The 23,584-nt window shown below is 42.8% G+C and overlaps 1 protein-coding gene across 11 annotated transcripts; it reads right to left on the bottom strand.

The window, feature by feature from the left end:
- Nucleotides 1-1,012: 1,012 nt before the first annotated feature.
- Nucleotides 1,013-23,517, bottom strand: klc1b (kinesin light chain 1b). Of its 11 annotated transcripts, none has more exons than XM_013269076.3 (17): nt 23,405-23,517; nt 15,679-15,946; nt 15,092-15,322; nt 14,177-14,258; nt 13,725-13,953; nt 13,545-13,632; nt 12,870-12,971; nt 12,157-12,330; nt 11,438-11,537; nt 9,928-9,977; nt 9,601-9,668; nt 9,286-9,394; nt 9,175-9,183; nt 8,771-8,923; nt 2,721-2,845; nt 2,357-2,414; nt 1,013-2,264 (listed from the first exon to the last, which is right to left on the bottom strand). In XM_013269076.3, the coding sequence occupies exons 2-17, from the start codon at nt 15,925-15,927 to the stop codon at nt 2,190-2,192; spliced, it is 1,902 nt and encodes a 633-aa protein (XP_013124530.1). In that variant the 5' UTR covers nt 15,928-15,946; nt 23,405-23,517; the 3' UTR covers nt 1,013-2,189. The 11 variants fall into 11 exon arrangements, with proteins under 11 accessions (XP_013124530.1, XP_013124534.1, XP_013124533.1 ...); XM_013269080.3 differs by having other exon boundaries at nt 14,177-14,255; XM_013269079.3 differs by lacking the exon at nt 23,405-23,517 and adding an exon at nt 23,171-23,341.
- Between the last annotated feature and the right edge of the window lie 67 nt (nt 23,518-23,584).

Here is a 23,584-nt window from a genome sequence, read left to right as displayed (position 1 = left end):
CAACACCGCGACCCTCTGGTTCAACCTTAGCACTGTTGCCTTATACAGAAACCTTACATATCACTCAAATAATTCAGATTTTTATTCAAATGTTTTATAGTTTAAATATCTTAAAGTTGTTTTTATGCTGAAGATTTACCAAATGACCCTAATTGGTCCTAAATAAACACTTCTTAACGTCAGATTTTTTCCCTCTGTAATTCCTGCACGCTTTAACGCATTTGCATATTACTAACCTAATTAATGTTGTACTATCTCTCAGTTCAGTGTTATGCATACAAAAAGCATCCATTCACAACAACAGTCGGCTTTATAGCTTAAAGTAGAGACTCTACAATACTGAGGGGACCTCACAGATCAGCTGTACCAGCAGGAATGCATGTCCCTGTTAGTTAACACCTTCTGTGAGTTCACATCACTTTGACCACGAGGTGACGGCCCCTTGCTGGCGCCACCGTTGGTGATGTGTGTGGGCCCGGTGCCACGTTGCTGGTCCAGTTGGCCCACGGATGACTGTGGCTGACAGAAACACTTTAGAGGATTAATAGAGGGTTAGTAAATCCTTTTCAAGAGGGTAGATATAGAAAACAAGTTCATTCACAAAATAAATTCCTGAGGCGAGGAAAGAGAGGCAGTAGTCCCGCTCTTATTTGAAGTGTCTGAGGGCATGGTGTCAGCTCCCATGCACTAATGAACTCTGCTGCTAGTCACTTACCTCTTAGAAACAGGAAAAAAGGGAATCCGGCAGCTCTCGGCAGAACCCAAAACCACGAGTATGGGTTCATTTAAAGCTCCACATTAAAGCCCTGACATTCTGAGAGATTAGCAGAGAGCAGACAAACCCCCTCCAGGCTGATTTGCACCAGGTGGGAGGAGGAAAACTCAGAAAAGTCACATCTTAATAAGACATCTATGTTACCCGAGTTCCCACACTCACACTGGAGTCTGACGTAAGATCTCGCTTGGTGGAAGTGGGTAAGTGGATAAGACGAGGACATTCAAGCAAACTCAGTTCTGAGTAGAAAATGGTTTTATTTCTTTTATCAAGATCAGACACCAACTGTGACACATGGGGTTGTTTTAAGTATCAGATCAAAACAGACGTGTATGCAACTGTCCCCTTAAATGAAACACGCTTTCTACTTGTTGAAATTTGAGCACTTGATCATATTCTATCCTTTATATTTATTACATAGAATGAAATGAAAACAAAGGCAAAATAAGGGAATTAGAAAAAAAAAGACATTCCAGTTGTTTTTGAGTAGCGACACTAAAAACACAATCAAACAAGACAGTCAAAAATCTTCCCATCGTCACACATCCCCAATCACAGCATTACAGAAAGATGTGCTCAGAGTTGGCAACTCAAACCTGCAGAGTGGACTAACGTACAGCAGTCAAGTCCTGCATGGCACCAGAGGCTGTTCAGGATGAACAGTTCAGTCCTGATTGGTTTACTTTTCACACATATATATACATACACGGGTTTTTTTTTAAGGAGTGCTTTCCATGGTTTACGATTACACCTGTGTCTTTCTCTGCAATGCAAGAGATCAGCTGTAGTGGTTAAAGCAGCAGCCATAATTTCAGTTACAGTCACGTCAGTAGAACAAACATCTTCACCCTGTTTCCCAAAGTTTGAAGCTACACCCCTAACATCGCAAATAAATCTCAACAGGCAAATCATTAAAAGGAAAACGTTACATGACGTCATTTCAAACCCCAAACCTTTTCATCTTTATCTACCGTCGAAGGCAAAAATAAATCTACAGACTACAAAGTATCTTTTATTTACATGTAAGAAAAACTTAACTAAAAATTGGTTATTACTGTCAAAAGGTGGCATTTATGGCGAGAGGCGAACTCAAAGTGCAGAGTCAGTGATTATGAATTAAGGGCAGAGATGAGGTACGGTAGGTTTTCTTGGCCACAATTAGGAGGCACAGAGACAACAAGAAATTAGGACTACGACGAGGGAAATGCAGAAATGTGGCAACTGGAAAAATATCAGACTGGTTACGTAGGCATTCATCCTGATGAGTGGGAATCTAAGAGGGTCTTTGGGTCAGTCGTGTGGACAAAGTGCGTGCCGGACTCGACACTGTCCGACGGTTCTGTTGCCGAAGGCCAAAGGGAGGAAGAGGAGGGGGAGTAGTGTCTTTGGATGGGTGAACAGAACCGCCTGCTGCTCAGTTTCCAGAATAAAGATCCACAGTGCTGGAGCTGAGCCCTCGGCTCTCCCTGAAATAACTGCCCCCTCGATTCTGACAAGGAAACAACACAGGTTCAAGTGGAGCATTCAAAAATAAATAAATACAGCAACAAAATGCAAATCTTTACAAAAACGGATCATCACCTGGAACGTTTCATCGCTGGATTTGTTCAGATAATTCAAGGAAGAGGCTCGCTTCATACTGATGGACGAAGAAAACAAAGATTAGGTATTTGTTTCTTTGAGAGGAGAGCACACACACAAATCCAGGCCTGACCACATTTGGGGAGTAAATGTCCAATAAACTGTGACCTGCTAATTAAATTCAGTGGAGGTAAACTGCACTAAGAACATATGTTGAAAGGTTTAATATGGCTTATCAAGTGAAGGGCTCTGTGGTGTCATTAAGACTAGAAAAGCCCTCTGAGAACTTGTAGCAGTGCATTTCTTTGGAATCATTTATAAAGCAAAACATCCATCACAAGAGAGGATAAGCTTGAGTTATTACTTGGTGCTGCGAGGTTCAGGCGGTACGTTGCCCTGCAGTTTCTTCACCAGCATCTCGCTGCTGCGACGCAAAACATCCCTGAGCTTCCCCAGAGAGCCGCTGCGATAGAGGGTTCCACTGCCATCCTGCAGACACACACAGATGCTCATTAGCTCATCCACACTCCCAGCTGCAAACATGCCTGTTCTTATCATTAACCAGTAATCATCAATTATCAAGATGCATGTTTGTGTTTCGCTTGAGTCGTGTAGCACATCACAACGCGTTATAGTCAGCTGCTCCCAGCCAAACGACGTGTTCGTGGTGCCTCACACAATTTAATTAGGTGTCACAGAGTTGTTCACACGGAGCTGGAAACATCTATCCAGAATCAGTCAACTTCCATCTACATTTAGTATACAGTTTGATCCAAAGGTTGTGCTGAGTGCTATATATATATATATATATATATATATATATATATATATATATATATATATATATATATATATACATATAGTCATTAACACATGGCACAACATTTTCATTGAGACAATTGGCTTTTGCTGCTTTTCTTTACATTTTGTGACACCTCATATTCCCACTGTGCACTCATTACTTCACTCCCACATATAGAGATCTGTTGTATCGTCGCTGGTTTGGTTCATTAGGAAAACAAACATGAAACTTCATGTTGGAAGGAAATCGGCAACCTTGCAGTCTGATAAATTGAATAATCTGAAGTTCATTTTCAGCAGAAAGAAAGCAGAGATTGATTTTAAGAACATATGTAACCATGGTTACACGAGTGGAGTAGATACGCAGTTTTAGGTTCCTGGGACTCGGTAACACAGCAAACCTTTGATGGTCTTCATACCCAAACTGTGAAACACTTCTACATAAGCCCAATAGAAAACAGTGTAACCAGTTTAATTTGTCACATTTGCCTTAAATTAATAGCTTTACTTGCATGTTTTGCTTAAATATGACTATTTTATTTTGTCAGTAGCATACTAATAAAAATACAGAGGTTCTATTCAAATTTAAAAATGACTTTAAAGTTAATTGCAATATTCCATCCATTCATTCATTCATTTATTAGATTCTCGTGTGTGTGTGTGTTTAAGTGTAATAGCGACCAACTTGTAAAGTGTCTGTTTTAATTTCTAATCAGCAAATACAACATGTACTTGTCTTGCTTTCCCAGTGTGCCCTTTTCTCCTTGAGGTGACTGCTGTTGTGATTTGGTGCAATATAAACAAAACTGAACTTTTTCTATAAAGTGGCCGTCACAATGCACTACTACAGGAGTACCAGCAGAGGGAGCTGTGTGTACAGACGAGATTTCTGTTGCCTGTTTGGCTCAGCAGCTGACATTAAAATCTCAAAGCAGGAGTGTGTGTCTGTTCGCATCAGAAGCAGAGAAAAGACAGACTTCACAAATGGAAAAACTTTATTTGAGAATACCAACAAGTGTCGATGCAATAACCTTCACAATGCAGAATGGTAATTATAATGCAATCCTACTTACTAAGTGCGTTATAGACTTTTCCATTTATGTTCTTTAGGAAACTGAAAGTCACACTACATATGTCGAGAACAGACAGTTCAATAAATAAGCATTCCACTAACACAACAATATTGCCATAATTATGTGATGGACACAGTCTTTTATTATTTATTTATTTATTTAGTTCATAGTTGCATTAGAAGTATAGGTGTTCGCATGGGAAGGAATGAAGAATCAAGGCGAGTAGCATGATGAAAAGCCATATAGTGAATGCACTTGTCAACTATAAATACAGCCTACTATTACACTTCCAAGATGTTAAATCATTTACATTCAGTTAGTTAAACATCTGAAATAACATGTTGATCTCGAGGAAACACTCGCACTGTACTCCTGGTGTCTAAAAACATGATTCACTGACTGTTTACTTGCAAACAACTGTGTGAGAAAAAGTCCATTAAACTCTGTGTTCAAAATACAGCATCCATAGCCAGAGTGGGCGCTGCGACTGTACCACCGAAAACATACACACGAATACACACTACAACTACTGTAGGATCCAGGTTTCTGTTGATTTACGATGCTAGCCTCTACTCCTACACCAACAGATCAAGGCAATTGTGGGCATTTATGCCCATTTATTAAACTATATAGAGATCACTCAGGTGGCCAGTGTTTGTGCTAGTAGGTCTCTGCTATTGTATGGGCTTTACAGCGTCAGCCAATGTTGCCAATTCCCTTTGTAAATGCACGTGACTGTAGAGCCTTTGCTAAAGCTTGAACCAGTCACACTGAAGCTAGTAAGCAGAAGCTGAAAATAAATTACCATGGCGACACAACAGCTTGCTGTGATCTGGCTAATCTGCCATCATGTTTTGGCCTCTATCCTGTTCCGGTCCAGCCACAGCGGGCAACGCAATGTTGACATACTACTGCCTTTATATTGAGCCACATAATAATAAAGTATTTAGAAAATGTAAACAATTTCATACAAAATAAACCAAAACAAAAAATTAATAGCAAATATATCTATAAACACAAAAAAAAAAAACCCCAAAACAAAATTGGCAACACTCCCTTTACTCTTCCCGCTGACTGTCAACGAGTCAAACTATACAGTACCATTCATTTTAAAACTTGTTAAGCATTTGATCGCAGGCGTTAGTTCAAACTGTCAAATACACAGTGGCAAAAAAACCAAAAAGATACAATTATGGCTAAATACAGGCACCGGGTTGGATGCTAGCTTTGATGTTAGCTGTCATTTGTTGTGCTCAAGGCAACAAACAAATTTGGAGTGAGAACAATGCAGAGTAACCGTGGAAGTTCATTATCTGTAGCGCTTTATCTGGTTATGTGCTGGAGTGATGTCTGGAGCTATTCTGCTGTTCTGCCTTGTTTCAATAAATGGCTGCTCCTCTTATGAGCCAATAAATAAATCTGCTGTGCCCCTGTGGTAAATACACATGGGTGCGAATAGAGGAAAAATGTGCGAGTTACTTCCTCACGTGGAAAGATTACACACAATGACTTTTTCTTTTTTTTTCTTTTTTCTGACAGAAAGAGTTGAAGTTCCGACATGGGGAAGGGGTGACGCAGGTTAGTGAGAGGGAAGGACAGGGAGAGAGAAAGTAAGGAGGAGAAACCAGAGCAGAGGTGAGAAGACCAAACGTCCCAGCAGCTGTCAGTTGAACAGGGGAGAGAGGTGACAACCAGGAGGGGGGCTTTCTGAGTCTCTGCCGCAGGAGAGGGGGGAGCATCAGGAATGGCAGAGGAGCTGTTGGACAGAGAAGGCCAGAGGGAATGACAACACACATCCTTTTGCTATTGTGTTGGGGAAGGAGAGAAGGATGGAGGAATAGTCTTGATGGCTTAGGCCTGATAAAAGAGAGAAACAGACAAAAAGAAAAAGAAAAAAAGAAGGCACACATGGTAAGATTAAGAGCTCTGGGTTGGGCTTCCTACTCTAGACATCTACGCTTTCATAAATTTCCTCTGTCCTGCACTAGATTCAGTAACTTCCTGCAGATTGGAGGCTGATTATAGTTTTTCTAAACCCTAATTTAGTAAACAGTAAATGATACGGGAGCATCAGGCTCTGATTCTCTCTGAAAGATTACATCTGTCTTAGATGCTACACTAGCAGGTCAGCGATGCAGTAGGTGCTGGCTGCAGTCACCGTGACTCAGCTGTTTTTCCTTTCCTCTTGGGGTACCAGAAAGGCTGAACTTGGCACACAGTGCCCAGCCGGTGACTGTGCACTGCAGACGTGAGACATCCGCAAGCAGCAGCACCAAAATGGGAATACTTCGATAACTATCACACTGATGTTGGGACATGAATAAACCTAAGAAGTATACATTTCACAGAAGCTGAATCTAACACACGATCTTCCACCTACGTCCTCACCTGACTAACAAACTGATCTATTCTACTCATCGAGTACCTAAATACCAACCCACCCAAGCTTATTGTGTGGAGAGGGGGAGAGTACAATCCACTGAATGAGAAGAGCAAATTTGACTGATAGGCTGATTGGTTGTCATGGCAAGAGGAATCAACATGGAAGCACGTTATTGACAAACACAAGGGGGGGAGGGGGATGAGAAAAAAAAAAAAAGTCAGAAGGTGAAATCTGGAAAACATGCAAACTAAAAAGGCAGCACATTAAAGCAGACCACTTACAGACACACAGGAAGTGGAATCATGCATTTAAAAAAAAAAAAAAAAAAAAAAAGAGCCACACATACACGTCAGTAATTAACCTGTACACAAGCACAAACGCGCTGATAAGCTGTCGTCTCACTGTTACTTCCTAGACAAGGGCCACTTTAATAGCACACTTTGATAGCAAAACAGGAAGTGCTTTTTCAGACATCTCAAGCATGTAAACAACTTCCACAACGTTAATGACACAGCAGACTGAGTGCAGAAGAAAGAGGAGATGAGACTTTAAGCAAAGTAGGTGAGTGACAGCTCTGTGAACCACATCACCACGCGGCAAAGTAGACTCTTTCCTACACTAATCTTTGAAAGACAAAATAACCATTTTAAGCTGTGTAAAATGAATGGATGGATGGAATTTGTTATAAATAAAAACAAAACTTGCTTAGTCGAAAAGCAGAAGTTAACATGACTAGAAAATAGTCAGAAAAAGCATGAGAATGTCATGAATATATTTTCTGTCTGAACTGAGTCAGTTTAACTCCTGCTGCTATAGCTACACGCTGGCTAATGAAATGCAGGCGCACAAACACATGCACACACGCAATTCTCTGGATGCCAGGCCATGTTACAAAGACAGACAGGTGCACGCTCAGATGCAGATACACATGCCGTTAACATTTGCTGCAGTGCGCCGTGAAGCAGTGTGGAGTAGCAGTGTTACGCTTATGAACATGTGCAGAGCAGCAGACATCAGGTTAAAAAAAGAGAAAAGACACTTCTCAACCAAGTGAAAACACACTGAACACATGACGTGCGTTAGTGTGTGTTGTTAAGGGGAGGGGAGGCCCAGCGGGCTGGCATTGCTGCATGCATGTTTGGACTGGGTTGGTGCAGTGGAGGGCGTGGCTGCACTTAAGTGAGGGTGAGGCACAGGCTCAGATGAGGCATCCCTGCCAACGCTCTCATGCCTTATGCAAGTCTCATTATTTGGGGGTGAACTGTGCCCCAGCAACAGCGGTGCCAATTTGACTGCATAGAGCGCCATGTTTTATAGCCTATTTTCTAACTGTAAAAGGCCAAAAGTGCAGCTAACAGCCAGAGTGAACATTACAATGAGGCAATAAAGCAGCAGGATGAACTCTTACATATCAGCCACTCAGATTACTGAGCAGAGGGACAAGCACCGACGATATCAGGAACCTTGTCAGTTGTGCTTAATGGCGGAAACATGACACATCCTATTAGAGATTTAGACAGGCTATATCTCTGAGCATATGAATGTTTAATGTGTTGCCAGGGTGCCACAGTCTAAACCTGTGCCTCATAGTTACTCCTTCACTTGTGCAAAAGCATCGCCAGAAAAACAGCCTTATTAAAAAGGTTAACATGGAGTCCAAAACTGAGTTTTGATGCTGTCAAAATAAAGAGTGGGTCAGCATGCCAAGACACTCAATCAGCGTTACACTTTGAACTTGCAGCTAAATCTCATGGTGGTATATTTACAGGGAGATGATGGCCTGGTACAGGTATAGCTCACTGGGTGTAGCCAAAAATCGAGAACAGGCTTTTGAGTGGGTAATCCACTAAATCAAAATAAAGTGTGCTTCAATGTGATGACTCACATGCTTACAAGGTCATCCAGGTGATTTTGAACAGTCTCGACTCATTGAGGACTTCCTGACTGGCTCTGAGCCAGCGGAGTCGGTGTCCTCACTGCACTAACCTAACAGAAAGGAATCCTCTTGGCTCTCCTTTTAAACACATAACACGTTTTTGTCCTTTACTCTGAGCGTCCTGTACCAGTACACCCTCTCTGTGATATTACCAACACAGCCTCGTTTTTCCAGAGAGGCCAGTGGACATGTTGACTCAACCATAGTGGATTTGTACTCACCCCGTTCCACTCCACGCCCATACTCACTTCCTCGCCGGTCTCAGAGCCGCTCTCATACTTAACGCTGGTGAGACTGTCCCTGCTCCTCCGCCTGTCGCCCTCTGTATCTTTCAGGATCTCCACCACACGTGTCTGGTGGATGGGGTCGATGCCCTGATGGGTGCAACACACAGATGCAAGAAGAAAAAAAAACAAAAAAAAAAAAACAGTCAGAAGTAGCACTGATGTAGCCGTCAGCATGTCAATATTGGCAGAAGTGCAAAGTTAAATGGAGGAATTAAACGTGATTTCATGTTTCCTTTCCCCTATTAATGCTTTCAAAGCACTGGGACACGTTTTAAATGAGATGGGGGTGATGTTAGGGGAGAGAAGTGGAGGCTCTAGTTAGAGACAAATCAACTTACTGTGTTGCTCTGGATCCATAGCAATGTAGGGAAAGGGAAAGAAATATCATGAGATTCACTGTGCTAACATGGGGAACATATTACTATTTTCACTTAGAAAACGATGCTGACCTGCTTGCGAGACCTCGCAGCACACTCTTCCAGGGTCTCAGCAGCTTCTAGCTTGCCCTGGCGGCGGTACAGAGCCCCCAGGTTCCTCAAGGTGGTGTTTACTGTAGGGCTGGATGCACAGGAAAGTTTCGTTATTTGAATCTGAACAAAGCAAATAATGTAAGTTACACAAGTTACACAAGTCTAAAATAATAATTTTTTACAAAAAAAGCTTCCGATACAAGTTAGTGACACACAAAGCAAATAAAATAATTAATTTCTGTCTTTGTCACGTGACCATGTTGTAAAAAACACTCTTATCAGTCTCCGCCTCACCTATTGACTTTGCAGGCCTTGTACCAGCCTCCGTACTCTCCGTATGGAGTATTGTCTCTGTGCCTGCCCTGGAAGTAAATAAGAGAGAAGAGGAAGAAAAACGTGAAGGGGTGTGGTTCAAATGAATGAGCAATATTGTGTTCCTGTGTTTACTTTTAACTATCATTTAACTTCCGGGGATTAGTTCAAGGATTGCATTTCTTTTATAACGTAGTGGCATGCTTTCCTCATTTCTCAGCCTTGTGTTAGAAAAGCTGTTTGAAACAGGTTTTGTTTGTTTAGCTTTTACTCAAATTCACGCGAGGACGGTTACAGAGAGCCGCTCACCTTGCTCTCCTCCCTTTCCTCGGCGTGCATCCAGATGGGCTTGTTGTCAGCTGCAGACAGACAGGAGAGATGGTGTATACAATGGGATTTGAAATAATTAGCCTCATGCCTGGAGAAGTGAAATCAGCTACTGGGTGACATGGGTTTCTTAATAGGTGCGCCAAATCTACCCGTGTGGCGGAAGAGTGAACGTGTGTCGATTTGGCTAAAGAGTGAACCTGGAAACATATCTGACTGAGCCATTCCAGAAGGAGGCAGAGCTGTGAAGGGGTAAAGGAATTAATAAGTATTCAAGTGCTGTACCGCCACCAGTGGGTCAAAACTGAATGTTGGTTCAATGGGTTATTCCAGTTCTGAGGCTACATATTTTTCCAAGTATTCCTCAGAATCCATCTACGATTTTAGACTGATGTCACAGTAGATCTTCAGACCAAGCATTGAAAAAGTCAAGCATTTTAACCATTTAAGCCAACAGAAACAGGAGTGAGGTCATGACTCTGAGGAAAGTCTAGTAGCCATCTTGCTGACACCCTGGGGCAGTTACTTATACTTATAACTCTGTGCATGTGCGAACACATCAAATATTGGGCTGAGGTGGTATAAAGAAGGGAATTTATTTATGACATTTTGTTTGCAAACTTGCAAATCATTTAAAAGATAATTACTGGTTTAGTCAAACATCTGCACCTACTTGCTGTGCTGGTGGTTTAGTAATACAGTAGAGTAAGAGTGTAACCGCTTTAATAAATTTACTGCAGATTCGTCCCCAAACAAATTACAGACAGTACAAAAGCACCATTAAAGTTGTTTTGTTGTAGAGTGAAAGAGACGTTACTACTGTTGAGGTAATAAAGACAAAGAAGATAAAACATGATTATTGCATAAAGTGCTGCCACCTTTAGAAGAAAGAATATTTATCGTTAACTGTTGCTGCTTCAAGTTGCGTCACCTTAACCTTCAAAGCACTTCGGTATTAAAAAAAAAAGAAAAGAAAAAACATCTTACAATATTATCAAGGTAAGTGACACACAAAGAATAAACCTCTCTGAAAAAGTTTGATGCTTTTGTCAAAGGCGTCAGAGCGCTGCTTTGTGCCAAGTGACTTTTATTCCTTTTTCAAAGCAGTCAGTCTAATCCATGGAGGAAAGCCAACAAAAAGGCTTACTTTAAACCAAAAGAGAAGAAAATTGCAAGAGTTCATCTTTCAAAGCAAACTCCTTATTTCTTCAGAAAGATCGAGTCCTCTGAATGGTGAAGCTTGGTACCGTGCTTAGACACAAGTCCACTTTTTAACCACCTGTCCATCACTGCTCGCTGGTGTGGCACAAACAGTGGATGGATAAGAAAAGTGAAAAACAACAACAAAATAATGCTGAATTACTGAGCTGCAGTTCTCCTGGGATCATTTTATAGTCATTCACTGTTAAGAATAAAAATTCTCATTTGTACTAATAGAATTAAACATTTACTGCTATACATGCAAGCTCCAGTAGCCATTATATGACCTTACCATCAACAGATCCAAATTCTTTCTCATGAGCACGAGTCAGGATCTCTTTGTAGAGAATCTCAGCCTCCTTGTATTTCCCCTGTTTGAGAAAGCAGGATGCCTGAAGAACAAAGAGGTAAAAGGGGATTTTAGTGTTGAACCAAATGGGCTTACTGGCTCAGATTTTGCCTCCCTAGCTGTACATAAATTCTCTCCATCATCAGTGAGGCAGTGAGAACATAAGTGAAAAGGAAAGCCTTGAAGATGCAGCAGATCAGCAGATAAAAGACTACCAACCTTGTGCTCTTTAAGCAACGCTAAGTGACACGAAACAGTTCTTTAAACACCTTTTGAGGTGACAAATCTTATGCTGCAAGAGTAAATTGATCGCCGACTTTTATAAAAAGCTTGTGCTGAAGTAAGTAGTGTCCTTTTGGAAGAAAAAGGGAGGGGAAAAAAAAAAAATCATCAGTTGAGTTTAAAAGACATTTCAAGTGGAATCTTTGCAGGCTGGCACCAATATACAAGCTCAACACCCCCGCAGAGACAAAGGCTGACAGAACAAATGATCGAGTCTGTTGGCAATCAAAGCAGACTCTGCCTGCGTTTACCTCGTTACACTCACAGCTCAACAGAGACTGCAGTTCTTATCAACAAGTACAGCATTAGAAGTGAAAGGTTTGAAAGGAAGACGAGAAAAAGGACTATGCGAGTGGATTTCGTGTCAACTTCTCGCTCACCAGGTTGTTCTTGGTTTTGGCCACATTTGGATCATCTGGGCCCAGCCTGGACTCGTAGATCTCCAGAGCACGACAGTAGTAATATTCCACCTCCTCATATTTGCCCTGATTCTGACACAGCAGGGCCAGGTTGTTCAGCTGTTTGGCCACATCTGGGTGGTCCTTCCCCAGGACCTGAAGGATATCAGAAAAGTATATGTTCAGGTTGTCTTTCTACCTCAGTGCATCTCTCCTTTCTACAGCTCCAAATCCTGTTGCTGCTTTCACCAGGCAGCACGTCAGCCTGCTGCAGGCACTCAGGAGATCTAATAAAAGGCTGGCCGATCAATAGCGAGGCTACAGAATAGAGCTTTCAGGCAAAGAGAGACTCTTTGTACCATGCTGAGCTCGGTAGTTTTGTCATGTCTCCTATCCATCTCCTTCCTCGCTCCCCCAACGCCTGCTATCCATTTTCAGCTGCGCTCTCAATTAAACCCTAATTCCCTGCTGACAAAGGAATTGCCCCCAGTGGAAACTTCACAGACAATTTAAGAAAATCATTTGCTCTTTTTCCTATTTATAGTAGCTGGTATTACACTAGCTTTGACTGACATTTTGGAAATGTTACCACTGTTAATTACTTTATAACAATGGGCTAATTGTTCACTGGTTTAGCCTTGAGATGAGACCTCGATAGCAGTGCCCTGCTGGTGCAATCCAGGGATATGGCCTACCTTTTCTCTGATCTCTAGAGCTCTCTTACACAGAGGCTCGGCCTCCTTGTACTTCCCTCTCTTTCCATACAGCACGGCCAAGTTATTCAGGGTCGCAGCAACCTGGAAAACAAAATAAATAAAAACCGGAATGACTGTACTGGCAGGTTAGATTTCAAAATTCACTGTTTTCAAGGAATTATCATAGTCCGAAAATGTATGCTGTTCAGTGTTCTCAGAAAAACCTAGATAGTAACTGCCTTGTGACAAACTGCAAAGACCACAGTGCAGCAGAGCTTTACAGGCTTCCTTTAGGCTTTGTGGGGAGTTTTAGTGCTTCGGTGTTAGTAGTCTTACAAATCTGTGCACAAAAAGGAAACTGTGTCTTTTAAAGTTTCCCTTTTGGTTGCTGTATTAAAACTGCAAGGATTCAATGGTTAATGCCGGATGTACAGGCAGACACTGAACACTGATGACTGATCTCTTCAAGCCTGCAGCAGGCACATGGTCAAAAATCCATACTTTAATAGTCGGAAAAATCTATACAGGCTGATTGAGTAGGACAGTAAAAAGAATATTGCCTTCCTATTGAGTCTTTGGGAGTTATGAACAAACAAAAGATAACTAATCTGATCTGTCTAAACATGGATGAGTCCATATGAAGACATGGTAGCCATGGCAACCGTGAAGTCTTACAGCAGGATGGTCCTTGCCCAGGGTTTTCTCACGGATGGATAGAGCATCGTTGAGCAGATGGGCTGCCTCTTTGTATTTATTCTGATCCCTGTGCAAAGGAGAAACAGAACACCATGTGTAGCTCAACAAATAAAACAAGATACACGGCAATGAAAAGCCAAACACAGTACGTTTTCTGACCTATACACCAAAGCCAAGATATTGAGCATGGTGGCCACATCAGGGTGATCATGCCCTGAGGTCTTCTCCAGGTCTTCCAAAGCTTGCTTGCACAGGGGCACAGCCACCTCGTACCTGCCCTGAGAGGCATACTGGATGACCAGGTTGTGCAAGGTTCTCAGACGTGCTGGGATCTCATAGCCTCCCTGTTGGGCTGCAACCACGGCTGCACTGTTATGTTGGTGCTGCACTGTGGGGGAGAAAGGAAACATGCAAAATCAAAAGGTCAGATTGGCTCTAGTGAGTAGAAAAGTGGAACACACACCACTGTCCTGGAATAAGGTAGCCAGGTTATTTTACTCTGAGATGATGCAGGCCACAATTTATTCAATATTATCCCAACAGCAAACCAAGAAAGACAGCTCGCTCTTATTCAAAGAATCTGATGAGTTGTGGTTGGTGTTGGTTCTTACTTCCTTGGCCGTGCTCCTCCTCATCATTGGGGAAAAGGTCATCCAGGGAGTCCTTTGGTGTTTCTCTGTCTTTCTCCTCCTGCTGAGAGGATGAAAAACCAGTCATTCAGACTCTCTAACAAACAACAGGTATAATTCAAGAGTTGCCTTTATCAGACATGTGAAATGTGTGTTGACGTCTAACAGGGAGAGATGAGGCAAGCCCAATATTTGTAAATCTCAGAGTGGAGAAGATTTCATTTACTGTCATCCTTAATGATACCTCACAAACAGAGAGTAAATTTCAAAGTTGAACAACAACTGGGATGGGAACATTAAAAAGACTATTCAAGAATTATTTCCCCTTGAAAGGATAAATGGGATTTTAAGGATAAACTGCACTCATCCACGTTCACTAAAAGATTGCTTTAATGTGGAAAATGGAAGACAAAAAAAACCCAAACTTTCCAGCTCTAGCTGGATAGGCTGCTGCTGAGCTAAGCAGTTAGAGGCTGTAATAATCTGTATCCACTATCTGTGACTAACAATATGGTTAGAAAATAGAGAGATTTATCCTTGACACCAGATCAATGGGGACCACACCAGAATGGCTCATTCCAGGAAGGAATGCAAAGTCTTCTTGCTGTAACGAAAACAGTGAGTTTTTTTTTCTTCTTGCGGCCAATTATGCTGACAGTTTCGCGTCCTTCAGAGTTATATCAGCAATTATAAGAAAAACAAAAGTCTTTTTCCCCATTTCCCTTCTCAGGCTAAATCCAACTTGAATCTATTTAGCTGAAACTGTTCTCGTTAACAAGATAAATAAGGACGAATACATTTCCTACATTCCTCTTGCAATACAGACCATATACACACAAAAATGTACCAATCTAATCCCACATTAAGGCCTATAATATTTGTATAACCATTACTTACAGTGGGTGAGACATCTTCATCGTATTTTTTGAGCTGGTTCATGAACTCCAGGTGCTTCTTCTCCTCTTCCAGCTGGGCCACGCTCTGTTCACTCTTCTGCAGCTTCTGCTGGGTGTTGGCCAGCTCATCGCGCAACCACTGGTTCTCCTGGCAAAGCCTCCTCACCTGTGCGCGCAGCTTCTGCTTTTCCGACTCCACCGCGTTCAAGTGGTTGGACAGGGCCATCATCACCTGCGATAGAGACAACATTGAACAGCAGCGTTATTTATCAAGGACAAAATGTTACGGTGACAGGGCGGCAGGGTATAAACTGGGTCTGAATTTCAGTGAATCATGGTCACAGCACAGGCTCAGTATAGAATGAGGAAACTGTGAGGAAGAAGGAACAGCCAAAGAAGATAATAACACAAATCTGCCACTTTAGAAACCCTTCTGTTTGTCTGACAACTCTGATATTAGAAATTGGAACCAATTTTATTTCACACACAAATTTTTCTTTCACTCATATCATCAGTGTGGTTAAACTGAATCTGCTCTTTAGGTTTAAACATACAATTCTGTAAATCCTCGTAACTTCTCAGTCATACCTGTGCTTCTCCCAAGCCCAGTTCAATCATCTCCACTGACTTGCGGAGAAGATTGGACTTCTCGTGCACCAGGTTGGCCTCTTCATCCTTCTTTAGGCACTTGATGGTCTCCAGGAGGCTGTGAAGGATGGAGTTATGCTCATTCTTCAGGGCCTCGAGACCTTGGATCACGAGCTTTGTGTTCGAGATGATCTCCTCCTGAGAAAGCTTCTCCAGCTTCTCTTCCCGTGGGTACACCATAGTGGACATCTTTTTAGCTCAAGGAAACCTGGAAAAGACGGGAGGAAAAGTCTCAGTACAGTTCCTCTCTTTAACCAAATGCATCTTTAGTTTTTAATGATCATTTGCACAATTAGCATTTAAGGCATTCTCTGCTTATGTGACAGGAAAGCAGACATTGTTTCAGTTTAAAATCATAAATGTCTGACCTTCATAGGCCTTCCTAATTCTGACAGATGCCACATCATATCTACTCTGCTAATAAGATCACAGCATCATCCTGCAGCAAGGTGATGGCCATAAAAGGGGAAATGAATGCATGTTTATTGCTACAGCTCAGATTAGAGATTCAAATTTCATAAGAGAAGTACGTCAGCAGTTGTATAAGCACACAAATTGAACACAAATAGAATCTATACAGCTAAACATAAGAAAGAAGGGTGGCTACATAAAACATACATATAGTGCCTAGCTGAGAGCCATGGGACACATCATGCTGATGGAGTGACTGCTGGGACTTGGCACCTATAATAAGCTCAGGCTGGGAGCAGGGCTGCAGCTCGCTGTGTAACACAGGGCACACAGATGCTGCAGTATGGTTTCTCTCTGGTGCCAGCACCCAAACAGAGGCCAGCCATGCTGGATGCATGATTCACTGACGACTGAAGGAGAGAATGATGTAGCAAAAGCTTCAGCAACACAGCAGCTGGCCAAGTCGACAGATTTTAAAAACACCTCTGCAAGTTAGTAATTTGATGGTCGTTTTTAGAAATGTCAGCCCTCGGGCGAGTCCATGGAACACTTTACCTAAATAACATAAAGATAACTTATGACTCAATGAGCCACATCACTACTGTCTACATCATGCAAATGTCAGTGCAAAACGCAGCCCTGCCCTTCCAGCTGGGGTGCAGCCAGTGTTGGAACTACTGCATTCTGCATTTTAACAGCACTGAGGAGAAATAGTTAAGGAAAAAAAAGGGGACTTGCAGTAACAAAAACACCAGCTGAAACCAATCCGCCTTAAAAAATAAATAAATAAAAATACACCATTAGTAAGCCACTCCCTTCTTTACCACTTCCAATTGTCTTTTAAAGCAGCAGAGAAAATAAACAGACTAAAAACAGGCCCAAAGAACTGCAGTGAAGAGCTCTTTATTTTGCACTGTGACAACAGAAAGCATGATGGCGGGGGGCGTATTTGGCTTAATTCAGGCACAACCATTAATGAGTTATCAAGATAGTTGCTGATTAATTTCTCTTGGTGGACTAATCGCTGCTTTCTTATGCCCTTAAACCTCCTGTAAAGATGACTTTATCTGCTTGCATATTCTCAGAGGACTTTGACTCAGCTTTAAATCAAACATGGTAAACAAACCCAGCTGGTTTACTGCTAGTTTTGGGCAATCATGTCCCTCCTATGCATGTCACATCATGTAACCGCAGCTGGGCTCTGTCATGAGGGTGTTATTCATTATACTAATATGTACCACGCTGAACAGCCAGCCAGGGGCCAGCTGCTGTACTTGCCTAGTGGACAACTGAATGCCAATGAGCCTGTGGAAAGCAACAAAATAAGCAACTGCTGGGGTCTCCGGCTGGGCAGGAGAGCAGCAGGGGCCAATAAGAGACGGGTGACCTAACACTATTTTATATGTTATGGGAGGACACAGAACGGTCTTAATTCTCCCCACCACCCATTTTTCTCTAATTAAAACATCTGCTATCCTCATGAATCCGACAGATTAAATTAATTTGCAAATTCAAAACATGCAAAAAAAGCAAAATTTATCTCTAGGGAGAGAGGGATAAGCTTTTCTGTTAAATGCCTGAACTCTCTGCACAGCCCAGGTAAAGCAGGAAGCCATTTGTTTAAGCTGTTAAAACACTTCAACAATGGTATTTAGCAATGCTGAGCTTATTAGCTATGGTACCACGAGGGGAGCACGCTCGACTTCATATATAACCACCTCTCTATACTTATTCTAATCAGGGAGCAGTACAATGGAAAATTCAAAGAGACAGCCAACCTCTTAAGAGAAGCCCCTTCTCTATCCCAAACTGACTGAACTCTGATTAAAAGTACAAAAGCAATCCAACAGAAATATTGACTCTGTAGTTTTGTATTTGGTGCTGGCTTAGAACTGCTTTCATATTCAAATATACATTATATAATACACATTATAAAATCTAATAATAAGCCGTTAGAAGATAAGGGTTTTAGAAGGCCAAAGCAAACATGAAAGCGAACAGAAAAGACTCAAAAGAAAAACAAAACAAAAAACAAAAACCCTTATTCAGTTCCATGAAACTCAAATGCCAAAAACAAATCAACTAGAACTTCTATTTGCACGATCAAAAGAGATGCCAAAGAACTGAGGCTTCATTAAAGTCAAAGGAAAAATTGCAGAAACCCTTACTTTGCATGAAGGCGTGTCAGACAGCTTTATATTTTTCATCTGTGCCTGTAGTCATTTGAAAGTCTGGCTGTGAGACGCCTAACTCCTGTGAGCACGATATGAAATGTTTTCGTTGAAAGATCAACACTACTCGCAGATCAAACAGCTTATTACCCTGTAGAGCTACTCCGAGTCTCAGCTGTTTAACACCTGTATGGATGAAAGCCGGGTCTACAAGAGAAGTGCTTTCATGTGAGCCAGCATCTTTACTTTTAATAAAGCACTCCAATCAGCGAGTTTCTTTCCTCAGATGGCTAGAGTTAATATTTCCCCAAGTGTTTAAAGAGGTATATGAGAAGTCCAGCAGTCCTGTTGTTCTCTGCCCTTGGATTAATCTTTAACATTTACTTTGTTTTATGAGATCATGTGGGAGGGAAATAGCTGATATCATCAAATGGAAACACACAAATGCAGTATGCTAGCAAAATAAATGAAAGACAACACATCTAGTTTATGACCTCTTATACCAACAAAAAGACCAACAGTGCTTTTGCGTGCCCTCGTGATGCACACGTTACCGTGCGCAGCAGTACACATTCACTCGATGCAGGCTTTGATACAAGCGACCTTATCATTGGGTTCAAGAATGATGAGGGTCAAGTATGACCGAAGGTTCTTCAGCTTGAGTCAGGTTGCTAGAAAATGCGTACTAGGAAAGTATTTTGAACAAAACTGCCAGCCCACAGCTACATGACCTGCCATTTCAATAAGCACACGACACGCATGAGACTAGATGCTTTAACAGACATTCATGTTGCTCCATGGTAAAGCAGATGGAGTTTTTAAGGAAACTGAGGTGGAATATAATATTTAAAAAAAGTTGTTTTTTTTTCCCCCCATAGGAAAATAAAAATCTGGGTATAACATACCTCATATCAGAGCGATGCACGACAAAGTCATTAAACAAAGCGACGAATAGCTGCTACAGGCTAAAAGCCATTCATCATATTTTCTGCCGCTACAGTTTGTACCAGAAAACAAACCTGGGCTTCAGGAGCAGATCAGAACCTCACAGTTTGGCCCGGGGAAAAGCTGGTGAAATAACGTCCTCCTCCTTGAGGAAAAGCGCTACACACCAGCAAACGGCATCATAACCCTGCCCTCCTAATCCAAAGAGAGATCCTTTGTTTTTGTTTTGTTTTTAAAAAAAAAAACAAAAACCCCCCCACAAACGTTCAGTGTGAAAATGAAGCGAATGGAAATGAAGCTGGACAGTAATGAGAGTGACGAATGCTAGTTTTGGTGAGGATGAGGATGAGGACGAGGAGCTGCCTGCGGGATGATGTGACCTTCCCCAGTGCTTCGTCAGAACAACCAGCATCAGCTTGGGTGCACGTCGGGAGACGGGCCCGCCCACAGAGGGACAAAAACAGAGGAGTGCGGAGGAGCAGGTCAGATGGGGGAGGGAGTCATCCCGATCTAGAGCCTGCTCCTCTCCTCTATACTCGTCACACACAAAGGAAGAGACCTAATGAGGCACAACAGAACAGCCTCAATGACACAGGCTCAAAATGGTCTGGCATCCTAGGAGCTCTTATATCAATACTGAGCTTATTTACATATAGCTCCTGAACATATAATACTCATCATGGCACTAAGAATGAAATGCCTCACATACTGTTTACCTTCAGCACATCAGAAAATATTTACACTGCCATGATACGTCACTCACACAGTCGCCCGAGTGATGTTCACAGGCTGACTCGTGCAGCAGGGGTGCACAGTTGAGCACTGGATGGTTTGAATACTATGATTAAAGAAAATCATAATTCACAAACTCCAGGATCTCAACAGATGTGATGTGTGGACTTTTAACTGTGACTCACACCAGTTGTTTTATATATATATATATATATATATATATATATATATATATATATATATATATATATAGAAATATATATTGGAATGTCATTCGGGCTGGAGAAGTGTAGTCGGATGGTAACAAAGAGAGGGAAGGTAGTCAGAACTGAAGGGATTGAACTACCAGAAGGCAACATTGCAGACATAGAGGACAGTTACAAGTACCTGGGGATCCCACAGGCGAATGGGAACCATGAAGAGGCCGCTAGGAAAGCTGCAACCACCAAGTACCTGCAGAGGGTCAGGCAAGTCCTGAGGAGTCAGCTGAATGGTAAGAACAAGATCCGGGCCATCAACACCTACGCCCTGCCCGTGATCAGGTACCCTGCTGGGGTAATAGGCTGGCCAAAGGAGGAGATAGAAGCCACTGACATCAAGACAAGAAAGCTCCTTACCATGCATGGAGGGTTTCACCCCAAGTCTAGCACCCTGAGGTTGTACGCTAAGCGGAAGGAAGGGGGCCGAGGACTGGTGAGTGTCAGCACCACAGTCCAGGATGAGACAAGAAACATCCACGAATACATCACGAAGATGGCCCCAACTGACAGTGTGCTCAGTGAATACCTCAGGCAGCAGAAACCCAAGAAAGAGGAGGAAGGCGAGGAACCATCATGGAAGGACAGGCCCCTGCACGGTATGTACCACCGGCAGATAGAGGAGGTGGCTGATATCCAGAAATCCTACCAGTGGCTGGACAAAGCTGGACTGAAAGACAGCACAGAGGCACTAATCATGGCAGCACAAGAACAAGCTCTGAGTACAAGATCCATAGAGGCTGGGGTCTATCACACCAGGCAAGACCCCAGGTGCAGGCTGTGTAAAGATGCCCCAGAGACAATCCAGCACATAACAGCAGGGTGCAAGATGCTAGCAGGCAAGGCATACATGGAACGCCATAACCAAGTGGCCGGCATAGTGTACAGGAACATCTGTGCCGAGTATAACCTGGAAGTCCCAAGGTCAAAATGGGAGATGCCCCCAAGGGTGATGGAGAATGACCGAGCTAAGATCCTGTGGGACTTCCAGATGCAGACGGACAAAATGGTGGTGGCTAACCAACCGGACATAGTGGTGGTAGACAAACAGAAGAAGACGGCTGTAGTGATCGATGTAGCGGTTCCGAATGACAGCAATATCAGGAAGAAGGAACACGAGAAGCTGGAGAAATACCAAGGGCTCAGAGAAGAGCTCGAGAGGATGTGGAGGGTGAAGGTAACTGTGGTCCCCGTGGTAATCGGAGCACTAGGTGCGGTGACTCCCAAGCTAGGCGAGTGGCTCCAGCAGATCCCGGGAACAACATCGGAGATCTCTGTCCAGAAGAGCGCAGTCCTGGGAACAGCTAAGATACTGCGCAGGACCCTCAAGCTCCCAGGCCTCTGGTAGAGGACCCGAGCTTGAAGGATAAACCGCCCGCAGGGGCGTGCTGGGTGTTTTTTTTTTATATATATATATATATATATATATATATATATATATATATATATATATATATATATATATGTACAGACGTGGCCTAAAAATAATCTGAAAAATACAAATCACAGAACAGGCATGATTTAGCTCTTGTTACCCAACTTGGACCGGGAAGACAAGTTAGATGAGTCATTCTTGAAGAAGGCTCAAAGGTCATACAACTGCAATTGCAGCACTTCCCACCACGAGGCCAGTATGAGAGCAGGGAACAATGTATTGAATGAAATACAATTTTAACAGAGAGGTCGGCGTACCACGTATTGACTGGCTCATTCCCCTCTAACCAGTGGAAATCTGGGCCTAGTGCCGTCATCCAGAAGCTACAGCCTTCATTTGTCTCCATCTCCCGGGATGCCTTAAGATTCGCATTATTACTTTACTTCTCGGCCAACACCATCCTCACTCTGTATCTTTTCTCCTAACCCATCTATCATCACTAACGTCACTTGTGAAGGTAGTGCTTTCCCTGCCACTGAGATCACAACAGTGGATCAACGCAATAACCCACAACTGGCATAAATGTGCACGCTCTGCTGCCAACTTTAATTTCATATTCAGTCTTTTTGTCTGTAAGGCAGGATTAAAAACTGTCATCTTAAGAAGATGCTCTAGTCTTCTTTAAAATCGTCTGTGTTTAGTTGTAAACAATCCTACTGGCCTACCCTTTTTGAGAAAGGGTGTGATGCATACTGGGAGAGGAAAGGGGGGAGGGGAGGGGGCAGAGAGGAGTCAGCAACTTCCTAGCCAAACCAGTGGAAGAAGCCAACGCCATCTCCCAAGGGGACGCCTTTCCTGTCCACTTGGTGAAGTCTGACACCACCGGATTAATAATCCTTATTTCCTGCACAACAAAACAGCAATCCAACACAGTGTCGGTATCACTGTGAGAGACACAAAGGACAGCCAGCCAACCCAGAGGGTGTGGCAGGGCCTGGAAACAACCAGCAGGGAGGTGCCACTGACTGTCCTCACTCATCCATCACTGCACAAAACCAGCTGCTGGAGGGCTGCTTCCCACTAATGGCTGTCTGACAAATGAATATGCCTGCATATTGCTAGGAATAAAGAAGAGATGTTCACTTCAGCATCGTGCCATGCCGATGAGTATTATTCAGGAAAATCAGACACCTGTGACGAGATCGCAGTTCCCCACAAACAAGCCGAGACGATAATGACGGGAAACAGCTGAAAACAGAGGCGCCATCCTAAAGTCATGGTAGTAGCAATGGTACTGCCGCTAACGTGGACAGAGAGCTCTGTGTACATTTTGACATCACTTCAAAGCGCAAAACACACCAGGTAGTCTGACATCTGACGCTTTACTAGAATAACACAATTTCATTTAGCTTTAGCCGTCCATGACATTTTCTTCTTTCACCTACCAATTTCATTATGATTTCTAAGGTCACATTTGAATTTTGATGGGTTTACTGTGTTTTTTTAATGATCGAAGACTCTTTAGTTTTGAAAGCTCTTACTGCCTACTTGCTGCCCGATCTGTGTAGAGCTCCGCTCAGCGCCCAGCTAGCTCTCAGCTAGCCAGCGATAGCGTCACCACTCCCCGGCTAAATGTCGCAAGTTCATCCTGTTCAAAGCGCAGAGCTGCTCATTTCTATACGCAGCATCTAAAATCCATGCTCCCGAAGCACACAACCACACACAAGCTCACACAAGACTAACGTTTCACGGAGGAAATACAGCTTTTCACTTACCGAGAGCTGGGACTGACGGCTAGCTCAGCCCCTTTAAATCCAAAATGTCTCCGACACGGCAGCTACCCAGAAGCCTCTGCGGCCGTGCGGCTGGCCAGACCGAGAGTGACGTCATGCTTACTTTTCGTCACTTTTCGTTTATCTATCTAATACATAACTAGATAGAGTGACCAATATAAC

Source organism: Oreochromis niloticus, linkage group LG13, assembly GCF_001858045.2.
Source record: "Oreochromis niloticus isolate F11D_XX linkage group LG13, O_niloticus_UMD_NMBU, whole genome shotgun sequence".
Lineage (NCBI taxonomy): Eukaryota > Metazoa > Chordata > Actinopteri > Cichliformes > Cichlidae > Oreochromis > Oreochromis niloticus.
Note: the sequence above shows the minus strand (reverse complement) of the source record. Positions and strands in the feature narration are given on the sequence as shown.